Source organism: Benincasa hispida, chromosome 6 (assembly GCF_009727055.1).
Source record: "Benincasa hispida cultivar B227 chromosome 6, ASM972705v1, whole genome shotgun sequence".
Taxonomy (NCBI): domain Eukaryota; kingdom Viridiplantae; phylum Streptophyta; class Magnoliopsida; order Cucurbitales; family Cucurbitaceae; genus Benincasa; species Benincasa hispida.
This window is the reverse complement of record NC_052354.1, coordinates 12,568,612-12,586,467: the sequence shown is the minus strand read 5'-3', so window position 1 is coordinate 12,586,467 and position 17,856 is coordinate 12,568,612. Positions and strand designations below refer to the sequence as shown.

The following is a 17,856-nucleotide window of genomic DNA, read 5'->3' as shown; positions in this document are numbered from 1 at the left end:
TAGATAATAAAAGAATAAATTTAGAAGTAAAAATAGTATTTATAGACTTAATTTAAAAGGATAAAAAACTAAAAATCAAATTATTACTAAATACCCTAATTTTCAAATTTTGGCCAAATTTTTTAAAACTGAAGTAAAAAGTATTAAACTAAACAAGATTTTTTGTTTTTTAAATGGTCTCTCATGCCATTTTATCTACTCTCTCCCATTCTTCCACCCCCTTTTCCTCTTATTTTCCTTCTTCCCTTCTCTCTTTTCTTTTTCCTCTTCCTTTCTCTCTTCTACTTCATTGGTCGTCTCCAATGAAAACTTACCAATAAGAATTAAGACATGTTTTTCAAACAATCACTTTTGGTTAAACTCTTTTGATTAAAAAAAAATTTGTTTAAGATACACTTTAAAAATGTTTCAAAATCTACTTTAAATGGTTACCAAACACTTAGAATATTTTTTCAAAATGATATATTTTCAACATTAAACACTACAAAAAGTTAAGGCTTGTTTGGATTGATTTAAGAAAAAAAATGTTTTTCAAAAAAATCATTTTTATTTAAACAATTTTGATAACAATTTTGACAAGAATTGATTAAAATACACTTTAAAAACTATTTTGAATACTTATCAAACACTCTAATTTCTTCCAAAATGACTTATTTTTTTAAATTAAACACTTGAAAATGTAATTCAAACACACCCTTAAACTAAATACGAGCCCGACTTTGCTACTCCTATTTCCTTAAAAATCTAGGTGCTTTCTAGAAATCAAAGATATAAATGCTTGAAAGTATTTTTTTTTCTTTTTTTCTTTTAATCTCTACGCTCAAAAAATAGAAAAGAAAAAGGTGAAGCTGGAAGCAATGCAAATTGTCTGTGTATATTCTATTCTTGTGCAGGTTAATTGCTTACTAGGAGGAGATGGGGAAATGGAAGAATTGGAGGAGCTAATAGAGAGGCGGATAGAAGGACGGACAAACAAATGCAAAAATATTCGACTAATAAAACCCAAAACTCGGCAGCATTACATCACCACCAAACAAGAAGAAAAGAAAAAACCTTTGGAACTAAACTTATAATTTAACCTAATCTAATCAGTATGACCCTGATTAGACACACGAAACGTTTTACATATGTTGTAATTTTAGATTCCACCTCCCTTGAAAAGATTAGTTACTCGAAAGGAATCTTTTAATGTAAATATGCACCAAGTAGTTCAACTAATAATCATTGTTATAACATAATATGAGGATGAGCATTACATTTTATGATACAACATGCAAGGGGTTTCTAAACCTTCATTTCCCTCGCGAGGTATCAAGATTTTTCTAACAAATTTTCAAGATACAAATTCAAGATGTACCTTCCTGTGGACAAAACATCAAGTCTCTTTTCACTTGGTTCATACTTCCCCTTCCTGAGCTGATAGCGAAGAGTTACAGCTGAGATAGTGTATGTTTGGCCTTCTATTGTCACATTCTCTCCACATTGTAAGTTCTGAAAGAAGTCAAAAGTGAAGTTAGGACAAAAATGAATCATCATTTTCCCCCGTACAGATAAGAAACATCGTATTTTGGTTCGTGAACTATGAAAAGATCACACGAAGAGAAAAGCTACTTCCCTGTAGTATGTTTCAAAGTGATTTTGAACACGAAAAGGGTGATTCTAACCATTTCAAAATAACTCTTGACCATACTCTAAGTTAAATCACATGGGTTCCTACGATGCACAGCAAGGTGGGCAAGGGACAAGTTATTTGTTAGGATTCGGATTCCTCTAACAAAAACACTAAAAGATAGAATTGTATTGCAATATCGATAAAGAAATTACAATATACTTCAACATATTATAGAGGGCTGAGAATCCTCTCCCAAATTCCTCAAAGGAAATCCCACAAAATTCTTCATACCCTCCTCTCAACTCATTCCCTCTATTTATAACTAAAAATTCCTAACAAACTTACTAGCTAATTACTAATATGTCCCTCCGAATAACCATATTGATATTCTACTAATGATCCTACTATTTTCCTAAATAGGGGCCTTACATTTTTCTCGTATTGTACAGTCCTTGAACAAAATTTTGCATTTCAACTTTTTTAAAGTCAAATGTTCTTATATAAGTTTCTTAAACATAAGACAAATCAAGAGGAGAACTTCCTTCTTCACACTACCCCTGTGCTCGCCAAGCTTACCATTGCAACACTCAAGTGTGGAAAATAGGCGAAGCACAAGCCTTGTTGAAAAGAGGCCAAGTGCCTTGCCTAAATTGTATTCTTTCCCCAACTGCTTTTTATAATTTATTTTATTCACAAGTGTCCCGCTTCTTGATTGCTTCTGGTCTTGACTAAGAAATGTGTCACTATAAAGTTAAGACTTTAGGTAATGGAAACGCTATCCACACCAATAAGCTAAAAATAACTGAATCCAATTGTTATATAGAGAGGAACCATAGTTACAAAAGAGATGATCGAGTATATCAAGAAGTGATCGGAAAAATGAAACGATTTCCTCCTAATGAAACCCAATTTCTAGATCTACCCTTAAAGGTTCTGATATTTATTTCCAGCCAAAATCTCCAAATGGTAACCTTGATTGCACGAGCCTGGAGGATCTTAAAGAAGAAATCCCATATGATGAGTGGTCTTGCTGGGCAAAGCTCAAGGATAGCTGAATGAACTCAGTAGTTTGAAAAAAGATATATGCAATCTGAAAAAGTAGAAATATTTCATGTGTTCCATTTCATGATCATGTAGACCCTACTTTTTTTTTTTTCTTTGGAAAACTCCAAGCAAAAAGGAATTACAACAGAGACTGCCAATTATTGACTAAAAAGGATAAACTGAAATGAGTGAAAAGGTGCTTTGTTTTATACCAAGAACAAGTAGTAAACAAAACAATCTCCAAAAAGCAAGTATAAGAAGAAAAAGAATCATTAAAGAGTCTTCTGTTCCTTTCACCCTATAAACACCAAAAAAACGCATGAATAAAGGCCAACGTCATGGCGTCAGAAATGTTATTAGGACAAGTAAATGAACAACCGGAAGCAAACAAAACAAGATCCCAAAAGCTAGTTGCAAAAGAACAGTGCAAAAACAATGACCCGCGACTCAGTAGAACAATCTCACAACCAAGTCACATGGGCTGAAGTCTATCAATTATCTCCACTTCTATTTTCAGCAGAGTGATCTTATGTTGAATTAAAGTTTATATAAACTGAAACTCAAAGCACTAGTTTTAGCATGAAACTCATAGAGTATTCCAGATGCAAGAACTGCATTATTAAAGCCTTCTTTGATAACCATTTTGTTGGCTTTCTACCTATCTGAAACTCAACTCTATTTCCATCTATGTGCTTCTTCATTTTCTTATCTCTTTGGTATGGTTTTCACATTTCTTAAAAATATTTGTTGTTCAGTGTATAGAATGTAAGCTGCATTTTTCATTAGAGATTTTCAACGTCCAGGAAGGCCATGGATTAGTCAGAATCATCCAAGGGGTGATGATTTTTCATGTAGAAAGGCTAACAAATCGTATCTAATCAAACTCCCAGAAACCTATTTCATCTCCCATCCTCCGGAAAACTAATGAAACGGCCTACTCGCTAAACAAAATTAGCATAATAGTAAATCACATAAATCAAAATCAGGAAGTCTCTTAATTCAAAAGAGACTCATAAATAAAGATTTCCACTGCCGATTCAACAAGAATCAATCTATATCGATTCCCTAAACGTGAAATTAAACGCATAATATAAAGCTCGCATTCTCGATAGCAGTAAAACATATATTCGTATGAAAAAGCCAATACGCAGTTGAAAGACGAGAAAGAGAAGAATCGAGAGTAAAGAATGGAACACTCACAGGAGGAAAGCAACGAATGCCAAGGCTCTTCGGCGGAGGAGTAATTTCAATGACTTTATAAGGGTCAAAATTGTTGCGTTCCTTTTCTTTCCTTCTGCAAGAAAGTTGGAGAAGCCGCCGCGTCTGCAAAAGAGAAACAAAACGGACATTCATTTGAAGGATCATCTAAACTCGATTGTGGCCAGAAATCCAATAAATGGATTGAAAACACAAGGAAAAACAGTGCAATCGCTTGGAGAAAACAAAAGGATGAACATCAATTGTAGGGTTTACCTTGTGATGAGAAGCAAGAGCTAGATTGAATGAAGCCATTGCCATGATTCTTCTTCTTTCAGTTGTCGCTTTGTCTTGCAGACGGAGATTTCTGGTGTCGTGGTGATAGTGGAAAGAGACTGAAGGAAAACCAGAAACGTCGAAAGATTTTCGTGTAATTTCTTTTGGTGTTCCATTTTAACTCCGTGCAGAGAGGTCGAAAGGAAGAAGGAAAGCCAGAAAAATTGAGTTTTTTTTCCCACTAGAAAAGAAAAAAAATGCATAATTGATAGAAACAACAGCTAGCACATTTTTTTTAAATGCGTTAAAATATATCCGAAATTTGAATAAAAATAGACCGTTTTCATCTATTTAGACTTTCTCGATAAAATCTGAACATGAATTTACCAATTATCTTTTCAAAAATTTTTATATATTTGACATGGTAATTTATAAATTTTGAGAAGATTAAGAAAGATTTTGTAAAATTATGTGAATATTGGTCCTCATCTTGGCTGAGATTCAGTGAGAGAATCAAAAGAATCAACGGTTTGGATATAGGTTGAAAATATTAGGGTCTGTTTGGTTTGCAATCCGAATTTTATTTTATGTTTTCAGATTCACCGTTCACCGAATATATGTTTGGTAGACAATCCAAGTTCTGTTTCTGACTATTTTAGTGCAAATTGTAGAAACAACATTTTTATGTTTTCGTTGTATCGAATTTGAATTTTAAAGTTTAAAATGCAAAATTATATTAAATAAAGATAAAAATATTTAGAAATATAGTATGTCAATTTAAAAAAATAAAAAATAAATAAAATATGTATTATATAATATATTATGACCTAAATTTTATCGGACCATGGGGATGAATTCTAATTATAATTCATGGGAACTAAATTTTAACTTTCCAAAATTTCATTTTATCTTATAAATGATATAATCTTACAAAATAATAATTATACATTTTTTTCAACATAAAGCATGTTCATAAATAAATTAATAATAATTTGTTTTCAACTAATATTTAGTAAGTAACTACAACTAGTTTACAATTGTTTAAATTAGACTCCAATTTTTTAATTCTGCTACCAAATACATATTTGAAAACATGGAGTACAACTCTATTTTTATTTAATCCCTTGTTTTTAAATTTCTATTTTCAGATTCTCTACCAAACAAATCTTTAACTTTTTATATAAATCTTAGTGGTCGACCTTGACCGAGAAGAACTAATTTAATGAGTTTTAAAAAAAAATGTGCTAGTTTTGTAAAGTGAAACTTAGAAGTGGTTTTTTTTTAAAATAATTTTCCAAAAAATATCCGGTTTTGTATATAAAAGATATAATATATTCTTCTTTCAACACCCACACATATATATAAACAACCTTTATACTTCCCATTTTTTTGTAATTGTATTGAGTAGTACTTTTAGGGATAAATAATTAAGTGTATAGCATTTTTTAAAAAAATTAAAAATATAGCAAAATATATCTAAGACTTGTACCAGTGATATGATCTATCAGTGGTAGACTTCGAAAACAAAATCTAAATTTTGTCATATCGACATAAGCTTTTGCAATATTTGCAAATACTTTAGGTTGACTGCTATATTTATAATTGTTTTTTTTTTCATATAATTTATACTTTCATAAATATCTTCAAAATAATTAAAGTTGTTTTTTAATTAACAAATTAGGAAATAGGTAATTTCAAACATATATGGTATCGAGGTTGATAGTATAAGTTCACGTCGGTGAAGCTATGCTCATGTTGACGAATATCCAATAATTTATAATTTCAATTAATGCCAACATTTAGAAAAAGAATCTAATCGAACTAATATATTAAATATATGATACTTTTTAGGGTAAATATCAATTTACACCCTTAAACTTTGTGAGTTATATCCATTTAAACCTCAAACTAATAACTGTATCAATTTAGACCCTAAACTTTCACAAGTGTATTTGTTTAAACTTTGAAGTTTCATAAGTGTATCAATTTAAACCCTCCATTATATTTTATTTGGGTACACTTATGAAAGTTTAAGGTTTAAATTGCTATACTTATGAAAGTTTAGGGTTTAAATTGATATACTTATAAAAGTTCAGGATGTAAATTGATACAATTAGTAGTTTAAGGTTTAAATTGATACTACCCCAAGTTCAAGGTTTAAATTGATACAACCCCAAAAGTTTAGGGGTATAAATTGATAATTGCCACATTTTTTTTTATTTAACTAAATATTTGATGGGCCAAAATGAACTTAGGTTTAACAATAATTGAGATATAGTATGTCTTTTAAAGTTGATATTCAAATTTCTATATCCCACATTTATTTCGTAGAAGAAAAAACAATAACACGGTGGCTTCTGGGTCTAAGTGCTATTAAAAAGGGTTTAAAACTTTAAATACTACTTAATTTCTTATACTTTTAGCTTTGATTCAAAGTTAATTTACATGATTTTAAAATATTCATTCGAGTTTTTGGAAAATTTGTATGGATGGCCCAATAAGCCCAAAATGCCAAATGACCCCCTTTTTTAAAATAATGTCAAAAGACCTTTTATTGAAGTCATCACCATACCAAATTTCGAAAAGTTCCCTTCACGTTACTGATCTCGCTCTCGCTCTCGCTCTCACTCTACCTTCGATCGGTCTGATGTGATTACTTATCAGTGTATGAATGATTTGAAAATTTTCACGAAATCATCTGTATGAAGCCTCAAATCATTAATACCTAAACATAAAATGGTGATTTCTTTAAAATATAAACTTCATTTCAATAATGATTACTTTCTTCGACGGGGTTCTTTTCAATGGTGTTAAGTTGAACGGAGTTTTATTGGATGAGGTTTTTTCATAACAAGATTTTCTTAAAACGAAACGGATTTTCCAGAACGTGGTTTCATTGTTTAGGTGTTTGTTTGAGCTATGTTATTTCTAAAAAGGGTACGAAAAGAGCATCACGAAAGGAGATTTATGTATTGAGAGAGTGAGGGTGAGAGTAAAGGTAGAGAGTGAAAGAGTAGGAGAGTGAGAGCGAGAGATCATTACCAATGGTTTAGGGTTTTGAGAGATTAAGTTCAAACGTGAGATCAAGAGTGAGCGAGACAACGAGAACATGACATCGATAGCAAGAGAATGCAAAGAAAGAGAGCGAGAGCGAGGGTGGGCGAGAGAGAGAGTGGGAGCGAGAGCAGAACTAAAATTGTGTATTGGATTGATATTCACTTACTTGTACAACTTAATGATAAATGTTCCCTTACTTTGTGGGATGACAGAAAAGTGTCTACTCATTCGATACAGAGGTGATTGGGATGAGAACCAATATGATGGTTAGTATCAATTTAAAAACCAAATAAACATAATATGGCTAGAGTACACTTACATTTTCAAACTCGAAAATGTCTCTCTCCAGTACTTTAAAGGACATTGAGCGAGAGCATGACCATTGTAATATGCGAGGCACAACTACCTTGCTCTTTCAAGTGGAAATGTTCCCACTATCAATGAATGGACTTCGTACGTCCATACTTAAATATGAATCAACATGCATTCAGAACTATGGTAATGTTAAACCAATAATAGGCTTATGTTAAAGAAGTACCTGGAATGCTTGGGGAAATCCATGCAGAGAGTACTTCAGAACATAATTTTTATTTGATATCACTTTTTCCTTGTATAGACTAAACTTATTATTCAATGTAGTCTTGAGGGCATCGAGTGTCCTCTTCTAAATAATTGTACCCTAATCTAGACTATTGTAATACTCTTGTCCTCAACGTTCTTAAATAGTCTACGTTCAACTGCAGTTTTCTGCTTGTTCTTTCACATCATTGCAACCTCCGTGTAGTACACTAAGGTGATCTTCACAGCATCATCATCGTTTTTGAACTCCAACTTCTTGTATTCTTCCTATAGTAAATTGATATGGAATGAGTCCGAAGTCAACCGATTACCAAAGTACTTGGTTGCAAGTTCATGTGAGGACTCCTCATTCTGAACAACTCATTAGAGGACCGACACAAACCAGTAATCAATAAAAAATCTAAAAATTTTGAAAATCGAAGCGGAAGTATGAAAGGCATCATGTCTCTGAATTTAGTTTTACATAACAGTATAAAATACAGAGAAGAAGGAAATAAAATGATAAACATTCATACATACAATATGCTTTTTTCACGGTACAAAAGGAAAAACGAAGGGAGAATCACAACTTACCCTTGAAGACTCAGATCTTCTCGCTTCCTCTCCAATCTACTACAAGTTTTTCCAACAGCATAAACTCTTTCCTCAAAAAACACGAAACTGTGCAACTGAACACCACCACCAGGTTACCTCAATATTCTCGGAGGGAGAGAATTGACAAGAATGTTGGCCTTTGCTTTAATTTTCGAAGATGAGAAGAATTTTTGGTTTGAGAGGAAAAGTTCACAAAGTTCACACATAGAAGAGAGATCTTAAGATACCGTAATGTCTATAATTTTGTGTCCTCCTCTTCTATATTAACGTGAAACCAACTCTCACGTTGGTTATCTAAGAGAATGGATTGAGAGAGTTACATAACTCTCTCCCCATTATTTAATTTAAATTAAAAAAAGAATTTATATAATATATATATAATAATATATATATATATATATATATCAACTACCTTACTATATATATAACAAACCTTATGTTATATCAAATAAAATACATAACATATAGTTTATATTATATCACATATAATATAATCTACAGATTATTAATTGTTGAAGTTGATGTCTTAATTCCCGTGGGTCCTATAGTTTATAATTGTAATGTACGAACGATTTATTTATTTAATAAAATCTTAGGTATTTTATTTGAAATTTAGTAGCATTAATCCACAAAACCAATAAACTAACATCCAAGGTTATCTTCTGTAGTTTAAACATGTATGTAAAGACATACAGGTGGATCATGTTTAAATGATAATCTAAATGGTCTGTAGTAGATGGATAAGATTGGGTACCTTATCTTGATGACAATATGAATACAACCCGCTTTGTAAATATTACAATTATTGTAAAATACTACAATGATCTGATCCTGATCATTCATGTAAAGACATGTGAGGGGGGGTGTTCTATACAAAGGTGTTTATATAAGACCGGACCATGAAATGAATAGCTTCATTATATAACACCGTTAATAATAAAGACTTACATTTCACTAGGATGACCATAGGTGACATGACCTGAATCCTGAGTGAGTTGTGAACTCCTGCCTATAAAGGCAGTCATTTGATTTACATGGGTGTGAGTGGCCAAATCGCCGACTCAACAAGCCTACCATTTTGAGGATTCTTTTAATTGAGGAGTGGGAATACAGTTACTGTTACACCCTCTCCCAAATTACCATTTTAACCTTAAAAAGAGTGTGATGATAGCAATTACCATTTTTCCCAAAAATCGATGCCTTTCACACTTTTTAACCTTATAATCTAACTCACTCTTGTCAATTTGAACACTTCAAACTGACCCAAAAACCGATTCTCAACTTGAGTCCATTGAGCTACCAAGGAGACCTTATGGGACCTATAGCTTGAAGCTCCAACGTATGTGAATAGCTGAATAAACTCTTTAGCCACGAGATCCACTATCCGTTAACTATCGGGTACTCTACTAAAGATCGATAACTGCACTCTTCTCACTACAGGTATATTTCTGTATCCATCGGATATCACCAGTCAATAGTACAATAACCCTTCACAGATGCTCGTAAGTACAACTGGCCAATATACCATTTTGTCCCTATAGTTACATCTAACTCCTTAAGTACCATTGATCCCTCTAATGAACAATACATCATAGTCCTACTATGATTGGACACCTCTCGGGCCATGAGAAGGTGTGTGGCACCACATCGTTCAAGCCCTAGAATCAGTCCTTAAGGGAGCAATCTATCTACTTACCCCTGATTTGGGGAAGGAGTGAATTCCATCTTATGTAGTTGAGTTCCCAGCTCCCAATCAGATGAATCCCCAAAGTGGTAGGTTTGAATCGGCGATCTGGCCACTCTCACCCATGCAAACCAAAGACCCACCCTCAAAGTTAGGAGTTCCCAACTCACTTAGGATTGAGTTCATGTTACCTATGGTCATCCTAGTGAAGTGAAATCTCTGTCATGAACGACATTATATAATGAGGCTAAACACTTCGTGGTCCGATCTTATACAAATTCCTTTGTATAGGACACCTCCGCTCACATGACTCCACATGAATGATCAGGATCATACCATCTGTAGCACGTCACAACACTTGTAACTATCTACAAAGCGGGCCGCATTCATAGTGTTACCGGGATAAGGTTTCCCTCCTATATCCATATACTACAGACCATTTTGGTTATCACTTAAGGCATGATCCACTTGTATGTCTCCACACACATGCTTAAGTTACAACGATAACCAGGGATCTTAGTTTATTGGTTTGTGGTAAAGCAAATAAAACATCTCATGTTTCATATACAACAGTGAAGAAAATATCTCATATTATTACATCACAAGCATTTGTTCAATACATGTATTTACAAACTACAGGACCCAACGAAAGTTTAGGGCATCAACCCCAACAGATTGCTACTTGGAAAGGAAAATACTTTTAAAAAATGGGGTGAGCTACTAGCCTAGTGAGTGAATAAATTTAAAACATAAATCTCCTGTTTGAACTGGAAACTGGTAATTTGAAACTGAAACTAAAAACTGGCCAAGCAAACCTTCGTGCAGAACTTTAAAAGCATAATATTTCTGGAACATAGCTGGTCGAATCCTCAGTTGAGAAAGAACCATTTTGTTCGATTCCCAACCGTAAACTTGGTCTTTACATAAAACCTTTTAGAACATATCATACCTGAAAACATAACTGAACTGATACTAGGTTGAGAGAGGGAACCCTTTTGACCAACTCTCATTATAACCTAGGCTAAGTTATGGACCCTTTTTCCATCACCTTATCACTGATCTTCATGTGAGGGAGAGACCCTTTTACTCAGCCCTCCATGTTGATCTTCTTTTGAGAGAGAAACCCTTTTGCTCAGCCCTCTATCCTAAACCTTTATACTTGACATACGTGCACATATAGCTAACCTGGCTTCTGACATCAAGGATCATAACTAAAACTAAGCTCATATACCTTCTCCTAGTACTTCAGTATTGAGCTGCTCATACATTATAAGAAAATACTTTCATAGAAAGGCTTATTGAAGACATGGTGTCATAGATATAGAATTTATGAGAACTTTGTTTCTAACGCATGCTCATAAACATTAAAGCTCATTAACTAAATTCTTACTTTATATCTTTATAACCTAGCATGCATCAAGCTCTTCATAACTTTTAAGTAAATAATTCCATTAACAAGCTTACTGAAGTCATGTATCATGCACATAGCAACTAACGCATGCCTCATCTCACCTAGTATATCACTACTTTAAACATATGTTAGAAATTCTCTTTGTAAAACTAGCATGTGTTAACATTCTTTCTAAACTTGGTTTGCTTGGAAAACTTGCTTTAGAATAAGCTAGCATGAGAATAAACTTTAACTAAAACATTCAAAACAGTTATAAAACATTTATAGTCACTCAAAACCTTAATCAATCCTCCTAGGTTTGATAAGCTTCTTCTATTGATGTCAACCCTTCCAACGTCGACCCTCATAGGTGTTGAATACTTAGAATAATTTTAGAAGTCAGGCTTGGCTAGGCAACAATCTTCACATATCACTGATGCATTGTTTAATGCGATGAAATAATGGTGTAGAATGCGATGGTGGGGATATGCATTGTGCATGCAAGTTTTCTCAGCAAGATCCAAGTATAAATCCTATTGAGTTACCTGGTAAGCCCAGGGTCAAACACAGGGACTAAGGAAAACAATATGCGATGGTAATTTTCGATCACTTTGTGGTAACAAATAAATTAATGAGTTGGTTGATATGTTGTTTAAAGTATACGATTTATGCGGCGGATTCGAGAAAATAGCTAATAATGTGAAAGATATGATGAGTATGCGGAGGAACTCGTTAAAAAGGTCTTTAGCTAGCGTTTCCTGAGAATGCGTTCAAGCTATGCGATCATGCAACACACATGCGACAACAATTCATTTTCCAATGCAAATGTAATAGCTCCTAGTGTAAGGATGCATGCGATGTATGCGATGATGTTTATAGAGCTTATTTCTAAGTCTCTACTTCTTGCCTATGCGATGGTGAATGATGCACACAGGTACAAAGTGACCGCATACAATCATATCCTATCTCTAGGGTGAATGTGATGCATTAATAGCAAACAGAACTTATTCCTAAGTCTCTATCTCTTGATTATGCGGTTCTAATCTGACACTCCTGAGCCTAGATTCTAATCTGACATTTTCAAGCCTAGATTCTATCCTTAGATTACCCTCCCGAGTATCTCTAATGGATGAATGACGCATACATAATACAAGATGATCGCATAGAATGAAGATCTCAGGTTATGCTAGCTAAATGCTTCTCAACCCATTCGATAGATTTAGCTACTCATGCATAATGTAAAGAGAGTGGACAGATATAAAGATGCAATTTCCATTTTATAAATAGGTTCAGAGTACAAAATGACAATAGAAAATAAGGGTAGAGAGCCTGGTAGCAATATCTTGCTTCCCAAGGGTTTTACACTGCGTTATCTCTATTCTGCCCAAAAGATGTTCTTGCTTCCACAAGAGTTGGCCCTCTCTCTGGCTTCGACGCTTCCTGGCACTCTTTCGAGTTCACCGGGACGATCTCTCGGTGTAATCTCCCTTCACTTGCTTCTGTCTTCTAAGTAAAAGAAAACTATGAACAAGGCTAACTTCTATCTATATGGTGAGCTCTTTGGATTGAGCGAACTCCTTCAATGAAGGTGGCCTTCGGTATTTATAGAGATTCAAGGTGAAGAACTTTTTCTCTTGAATGATTGCACTGATGGGATGTCATTAATTCTCTGTTTGATGCGTCGAATATTTGTCACCGAAGAGTTGAGTGTACTTGCTACAGTATGTCGTTAACGACTTGTCAACTTAATTCGAAATCGACCGTTATTAGCTTTCTGTCCCATCGTGATTTATTACGTTTTCACCTTGATGCACCGGCTTTATGCGGCCACCTTCTCGAGCAGATTTTTGCGAGCGCATATGATCGCATAACCTTGCAGTCACAATCTCTTAATGTGCTCGGACGTTAATTTCTCGTATTTCCGCCTTGCGCCAACGTATTTTCTGCACAAAATACATAAGTTAGCTATTTTAATGTGATGGATGTATGCGATCGCAATGTTGTGACCTTAATGCTTTTAGACGCAATATTGTATATTTTTACCATCGCAATCCTGCATTGTTTTATATCTTTGCGTTGTAATAACGTGCATTTCTGCCCCTTATCACACCTCTAATTTTAAAACAATGTTTGTCCTCAAGCATAAACTAAAGATTTTCTTTAGAAAGTCGACCGCCTTCTTCTTTCCTAAATTTCTCAAGGTTGCCTTATTCAAATCCTATGCACCAAAATCACCTTAATTCTTATTCAGGTCTCTTCTTAAAATATTTCTAAAATTTAGGGACCGCAAGTTTACCTTAAAAAAGACTTTACTAGTTTGCAGGGCATCGCATGATTTATTTCATAAGAAAACTTTTTTAACTAGGATATTTTCAAATGATTTTTATCCTTGCGTATTTTAGACATATAACTTTTTCCAAGACCTTGCGTGATCCAAGTGCCTAGTCTTCATTTTGACTTACCTCCACGTGTGTTATGCGGACATCCAACTACAAGAAAGGCGCTCTTTCTCAGTCTAAACCCATGCCCATTTGGCAGTGGAGTTGCGATCATTTATTTATGCGTTGATCATGATTCCTATCTTCGTTTTGGCTTGCCCCTACGTGTGTCATGCGGACATCCAACTACGAGTAGGATCTGATCGCAACGTTATAATGATTTTTTTATAGAGCCTAAAAATAGCAAGGTCGAAAATGAATACCGCACCCCCAAATTTAAACGCAGCAATGTCCTCATTGCTAAAAGATTGAAAGAAATCATGCGATGCTCTTAGGAAGTTTCGTAAAAAGTCAGTTTGAAAGAAAGCTGGCAAACCACTAACTTCTAGAAATATTTCATGAGATGACTATCCTAAAATTAAGTTGACTCTAGTATATATGAAACAATAAAGGCATGTGTTTCATCATTGAAATCATAATCGACAAAGAGAAATAATGCGGTGACTTGCTAAATTAATCAATGTTATAATTGCGCTGACTAAAGAGGATGCGATGATAAAATTTTTAAAGTTAAAATGCGATGCGAGAGTGCAAAATTTGGAATAGACAAAGTCAAGGAAAGATACAACCCCCAAATTTACTCTGTCGCCCACATTATGTGTGATTGCATCCTTCTTTGCGGCGAACTGCTTTCTTCGATTGTGGTGGCAGAATAAGCTGGTTGCATCTTTCATGTAGTTCCTCCGCAATCGTTCACCACAATCGTTGCCAAAAAAACATCGCGAGGGTAAAAAAAAAATAGAGTTAGCAAAATCATTTACCACGATCATTCACCACGATCGCGGCGTCATTTTTTTTTTTATATAAAGAGACAAATACGCGATAACAGATAAAAGAAGGGTAACGAAAGTTCATGAATCATTGATAGGAAAAAAAGGATATTCCAAAAGAATTGCGTCCCTGATGAGTTTGAGTTGCATAGTAACGCATGGATTGCTTATTTCAATCTAGACTTTTTACGGCCAAGGCGACTTTCTCTTCTTTTCTCGGTCTTCTAGGATCTTGATTGCCTCAATCCGGAGCTTTTTTTCGTTAACGTTCATCAAGATCTCCCCCTTGTGCACATCAATTTGAGCGCGACCGGTCGAGAGGAATGGTCGTCTCAATATAATGGGTGCATCTTCGTCCGCTTTATAATCCCAAATGATGAAGTCTGCCGGTAAGATGAATTTGTCAATTGAGACTGCGACATCTTTCAACTCTCCCTCGAGATGTATTCGGGATCTGTCTGCAAGCAGAAGAGTCTCCGTCGTGGGCATGAGTTTGCCCATATTTAATCATTTTAAGATGGACAGCGACACTAAGTTTATATTCGCTCTGAGATCGCATAGTGCTTGACCACTGTAGACCTCTCCAATTGAACAAGGTATCGTGAAGCTTCCTGGGTCGCACATTTTTTGTGGGATCATAGTATTTTGCGTTACTGCCACTGTAGCGATCTTTCCTTCATCATTCTGTTTCTTTTTCAATCTTTGCAGGAATGGTGGTAGTTGTACTCCTTTTATCTCGTGTTCCAGAGGCTTGTAGTTAGGCGCAACTTCTGGGTTCATCTTCTCGGGCTCCTCTGCATCATATGTTAATGGGTTCTCAGTCTTCACCTCATTCGAGTTGTTCATGATGGGTTCTTCCCCTACATCCGCTGTCGTTTTGTCACTTAGCAAAGAGACTACTAGGCATTGTTCCTTTCCTATACCCTCAGAGTTGCGAGGGAGCTCAGTTGAGCTCGGCAACGCTCCTTGTGGTCTATTTTTTAGTTCGCTCGCAATCTGTCCTATCTGAATTTCAAGATTTCGGATGGACGTTGCTTGATTCTGAAGCACTGATTCATTCTTCTCAATATACTGCTACAGTAAGCTCTCTGAGAATGAAGATTCAGTGCCTGCGAACTACTGGCTTAGTTATGCGTCTGACCGTTTGTTCGCGGAAAAAATCCTGGTGGCTCTTCCTTTTGCGCCACTGGTTGAAAGTTGTGTTGTTGATTTTTCCACGCGAAGTTAAAGTGGTTTTTCCACCCGGGGTTGTACGTATCAGAGAAAGGGTTATTCTTTATGAAGCATACTGTCTGCGGATTCCTTGGGCATTCTTCCATCGAATGTGCTTCTCCACAGATGACACAACTCGTGGTCGTTTGAGCAATTACGTTGACCTGGTAGCAATAGGTTCAGATTACAAAATGACAATGGAAAAATAAGGGTAGAGAGCCTGGTAGCAATATCTTGCTTCCCAAGGGTTTTACACTACATTATCTCTATCCTGCCCAAAAGATGTTCTTGCTTCCGCAAGAGTTGGCCCTCTCTCTGGCCTCGACGCTTCTCGGCACTCTTTCGAATTCACTGGGACGATCTCCCAGTGTAATCTCCCTTCATTCGCTTCCGGCTTCTAAGTAAAAGAAAACTATAAATAAGGCTAACTTCTATCTATACAGTGAGCTCTCTGGACTGAGTGAACTTCTTCAATGAAGGTGGCCTTTGGTATTTATAGAGCTTCAAGGTGAAGAACTTTTTCTCTCGAATGATTGCACTAATGGGATGTCATTAATTCTCTATCTGATGCGCCGAATATTTGTCACCGAAAAATCAAGTGTACTTGCTATAGTATGTCGTTAATGGCTTGTCAACTTAATTCGAAATCGACCGTCATCATCTTTCTGTCCCATCGTGATTTATTACGCTTTCACCTTGATGCACCGGATTTATGCGGCCACCTTCTCGAGCAGATTTTCGCGAGCGTATATGATCGCATAGCCTTACGGTCGCAATCTCTTAATGCGCTCAAACGTTAATTTCTTCGGATCGCACTTCTACCTTGTGCCAATGCATTTTCTGCACAAAATACATAAGTTAGTTGTTTTAATGCGATGGACGCATGCGATCACAATGTTGTAAACTTAATGCTTTTGGACGCAATATTGTATATTTTTACCATCGCAATCTTTCATTGTTTTATATCTTTGCGCTGTAATAACGTGCATTTCTACCTATTATCACACCACCGCATACCATGCTTCAAACGTATAGCCTAGAAGTTCTTTTAACCACACCTCAGTGCACGGACTGCTCCTATGCGTCCAAGTCTTCAACAAATGCCCACACACCTTATTACATGGCCCAATGCATAGGCTAGCCCTTGCACCAATCGCCCAACCTATGTGCCCAAATTGATACACATCAACGCATACACTTTCCTTGATGTCTAAGTCACCTATGATCGACTACATAGCCCTAACAAACGTTGAGGATTGCTTCTGCCTAAACACACGCGTCCAACCTTGAGCTGCTAACTCGTTCAGCTCAAGCAACTGCCTTCTTGTTCAAATAATTCCATATTCAACTTATAATTCAAATAACTCCATTTCCAGATCTTTTCTCAAGAAATTTCTTTCTACAAACTTGTTCAAAATTGTCTTAACAAGCTCAGCTTAAAATTTGAGCTCATAACTCTTCGTGGTTTGGTCGAAAATCTTAAATCTTCATCACTGGCTCTGGATTACCCGAGAGCTCGACCTTCTTGAACTCTCTTCAAATTCTCACCTTATTCCCGTTGAATTCTTCTTTTGGAAGCCTCGCACCATCTATTAGACTCCTTCAGCTTTCAGATGGCCTTGGAATCACTTTAATTGCTCGAGTGGTTTGCTTAAAACAGGTTTTTGAGTTTAGCCTTCCCTTTTATATTTGAATCTGCCAGCCATGCATCCTTAATAAGCTACCACATCAAGCTCTAAGTGGTGTCATTAAACCTAACCACGATAGCTAGCCTATTAAATTCAGTGATTGAGCTGAAAGCTTCCCTTAAATCACCAATGTAAGCCTTGACTTCAGCTAGCTTCATCACACAACAGCCCCCACACGCGTGCCATCCTCACTAACGCATGCCCTAGGACCAACGCGTGTGTCATTTCATGCCTCACTCAACCTTTTGCTTAGGG

General features: G+C 35.5%; 1 protein-coding gene across 1 annotated transcript; it reads right to left on the bottom strand.

Moving 5' to 3' along the window:
* Positions 1–1,167: 1,167 nt before the first annotated feature.
* LOC120079572 lies at positions 1,168–4,354 on the bottom strand. Its single transcript, XM_039033800.1, has 3 exons — positions 4,130–4,354; positions 3,857–3,979; positions 1,168–1,491 (listed from the first exon to the last, which is right to left on the bottom strand). Exons 1-3 carry the CDS (start codon positions 4,172–4,174, stop codon positions 1,312–1,314), a joined length of 348 nt encoding a protein of 115 aa, XP_038889728.1. The 5' UTR covers positions 4,175–4,354; the 3' UTR covers positions 1,168–1,311.
* Positions 4,355–17,856: the final 13,502 nt, after the last annotated feature.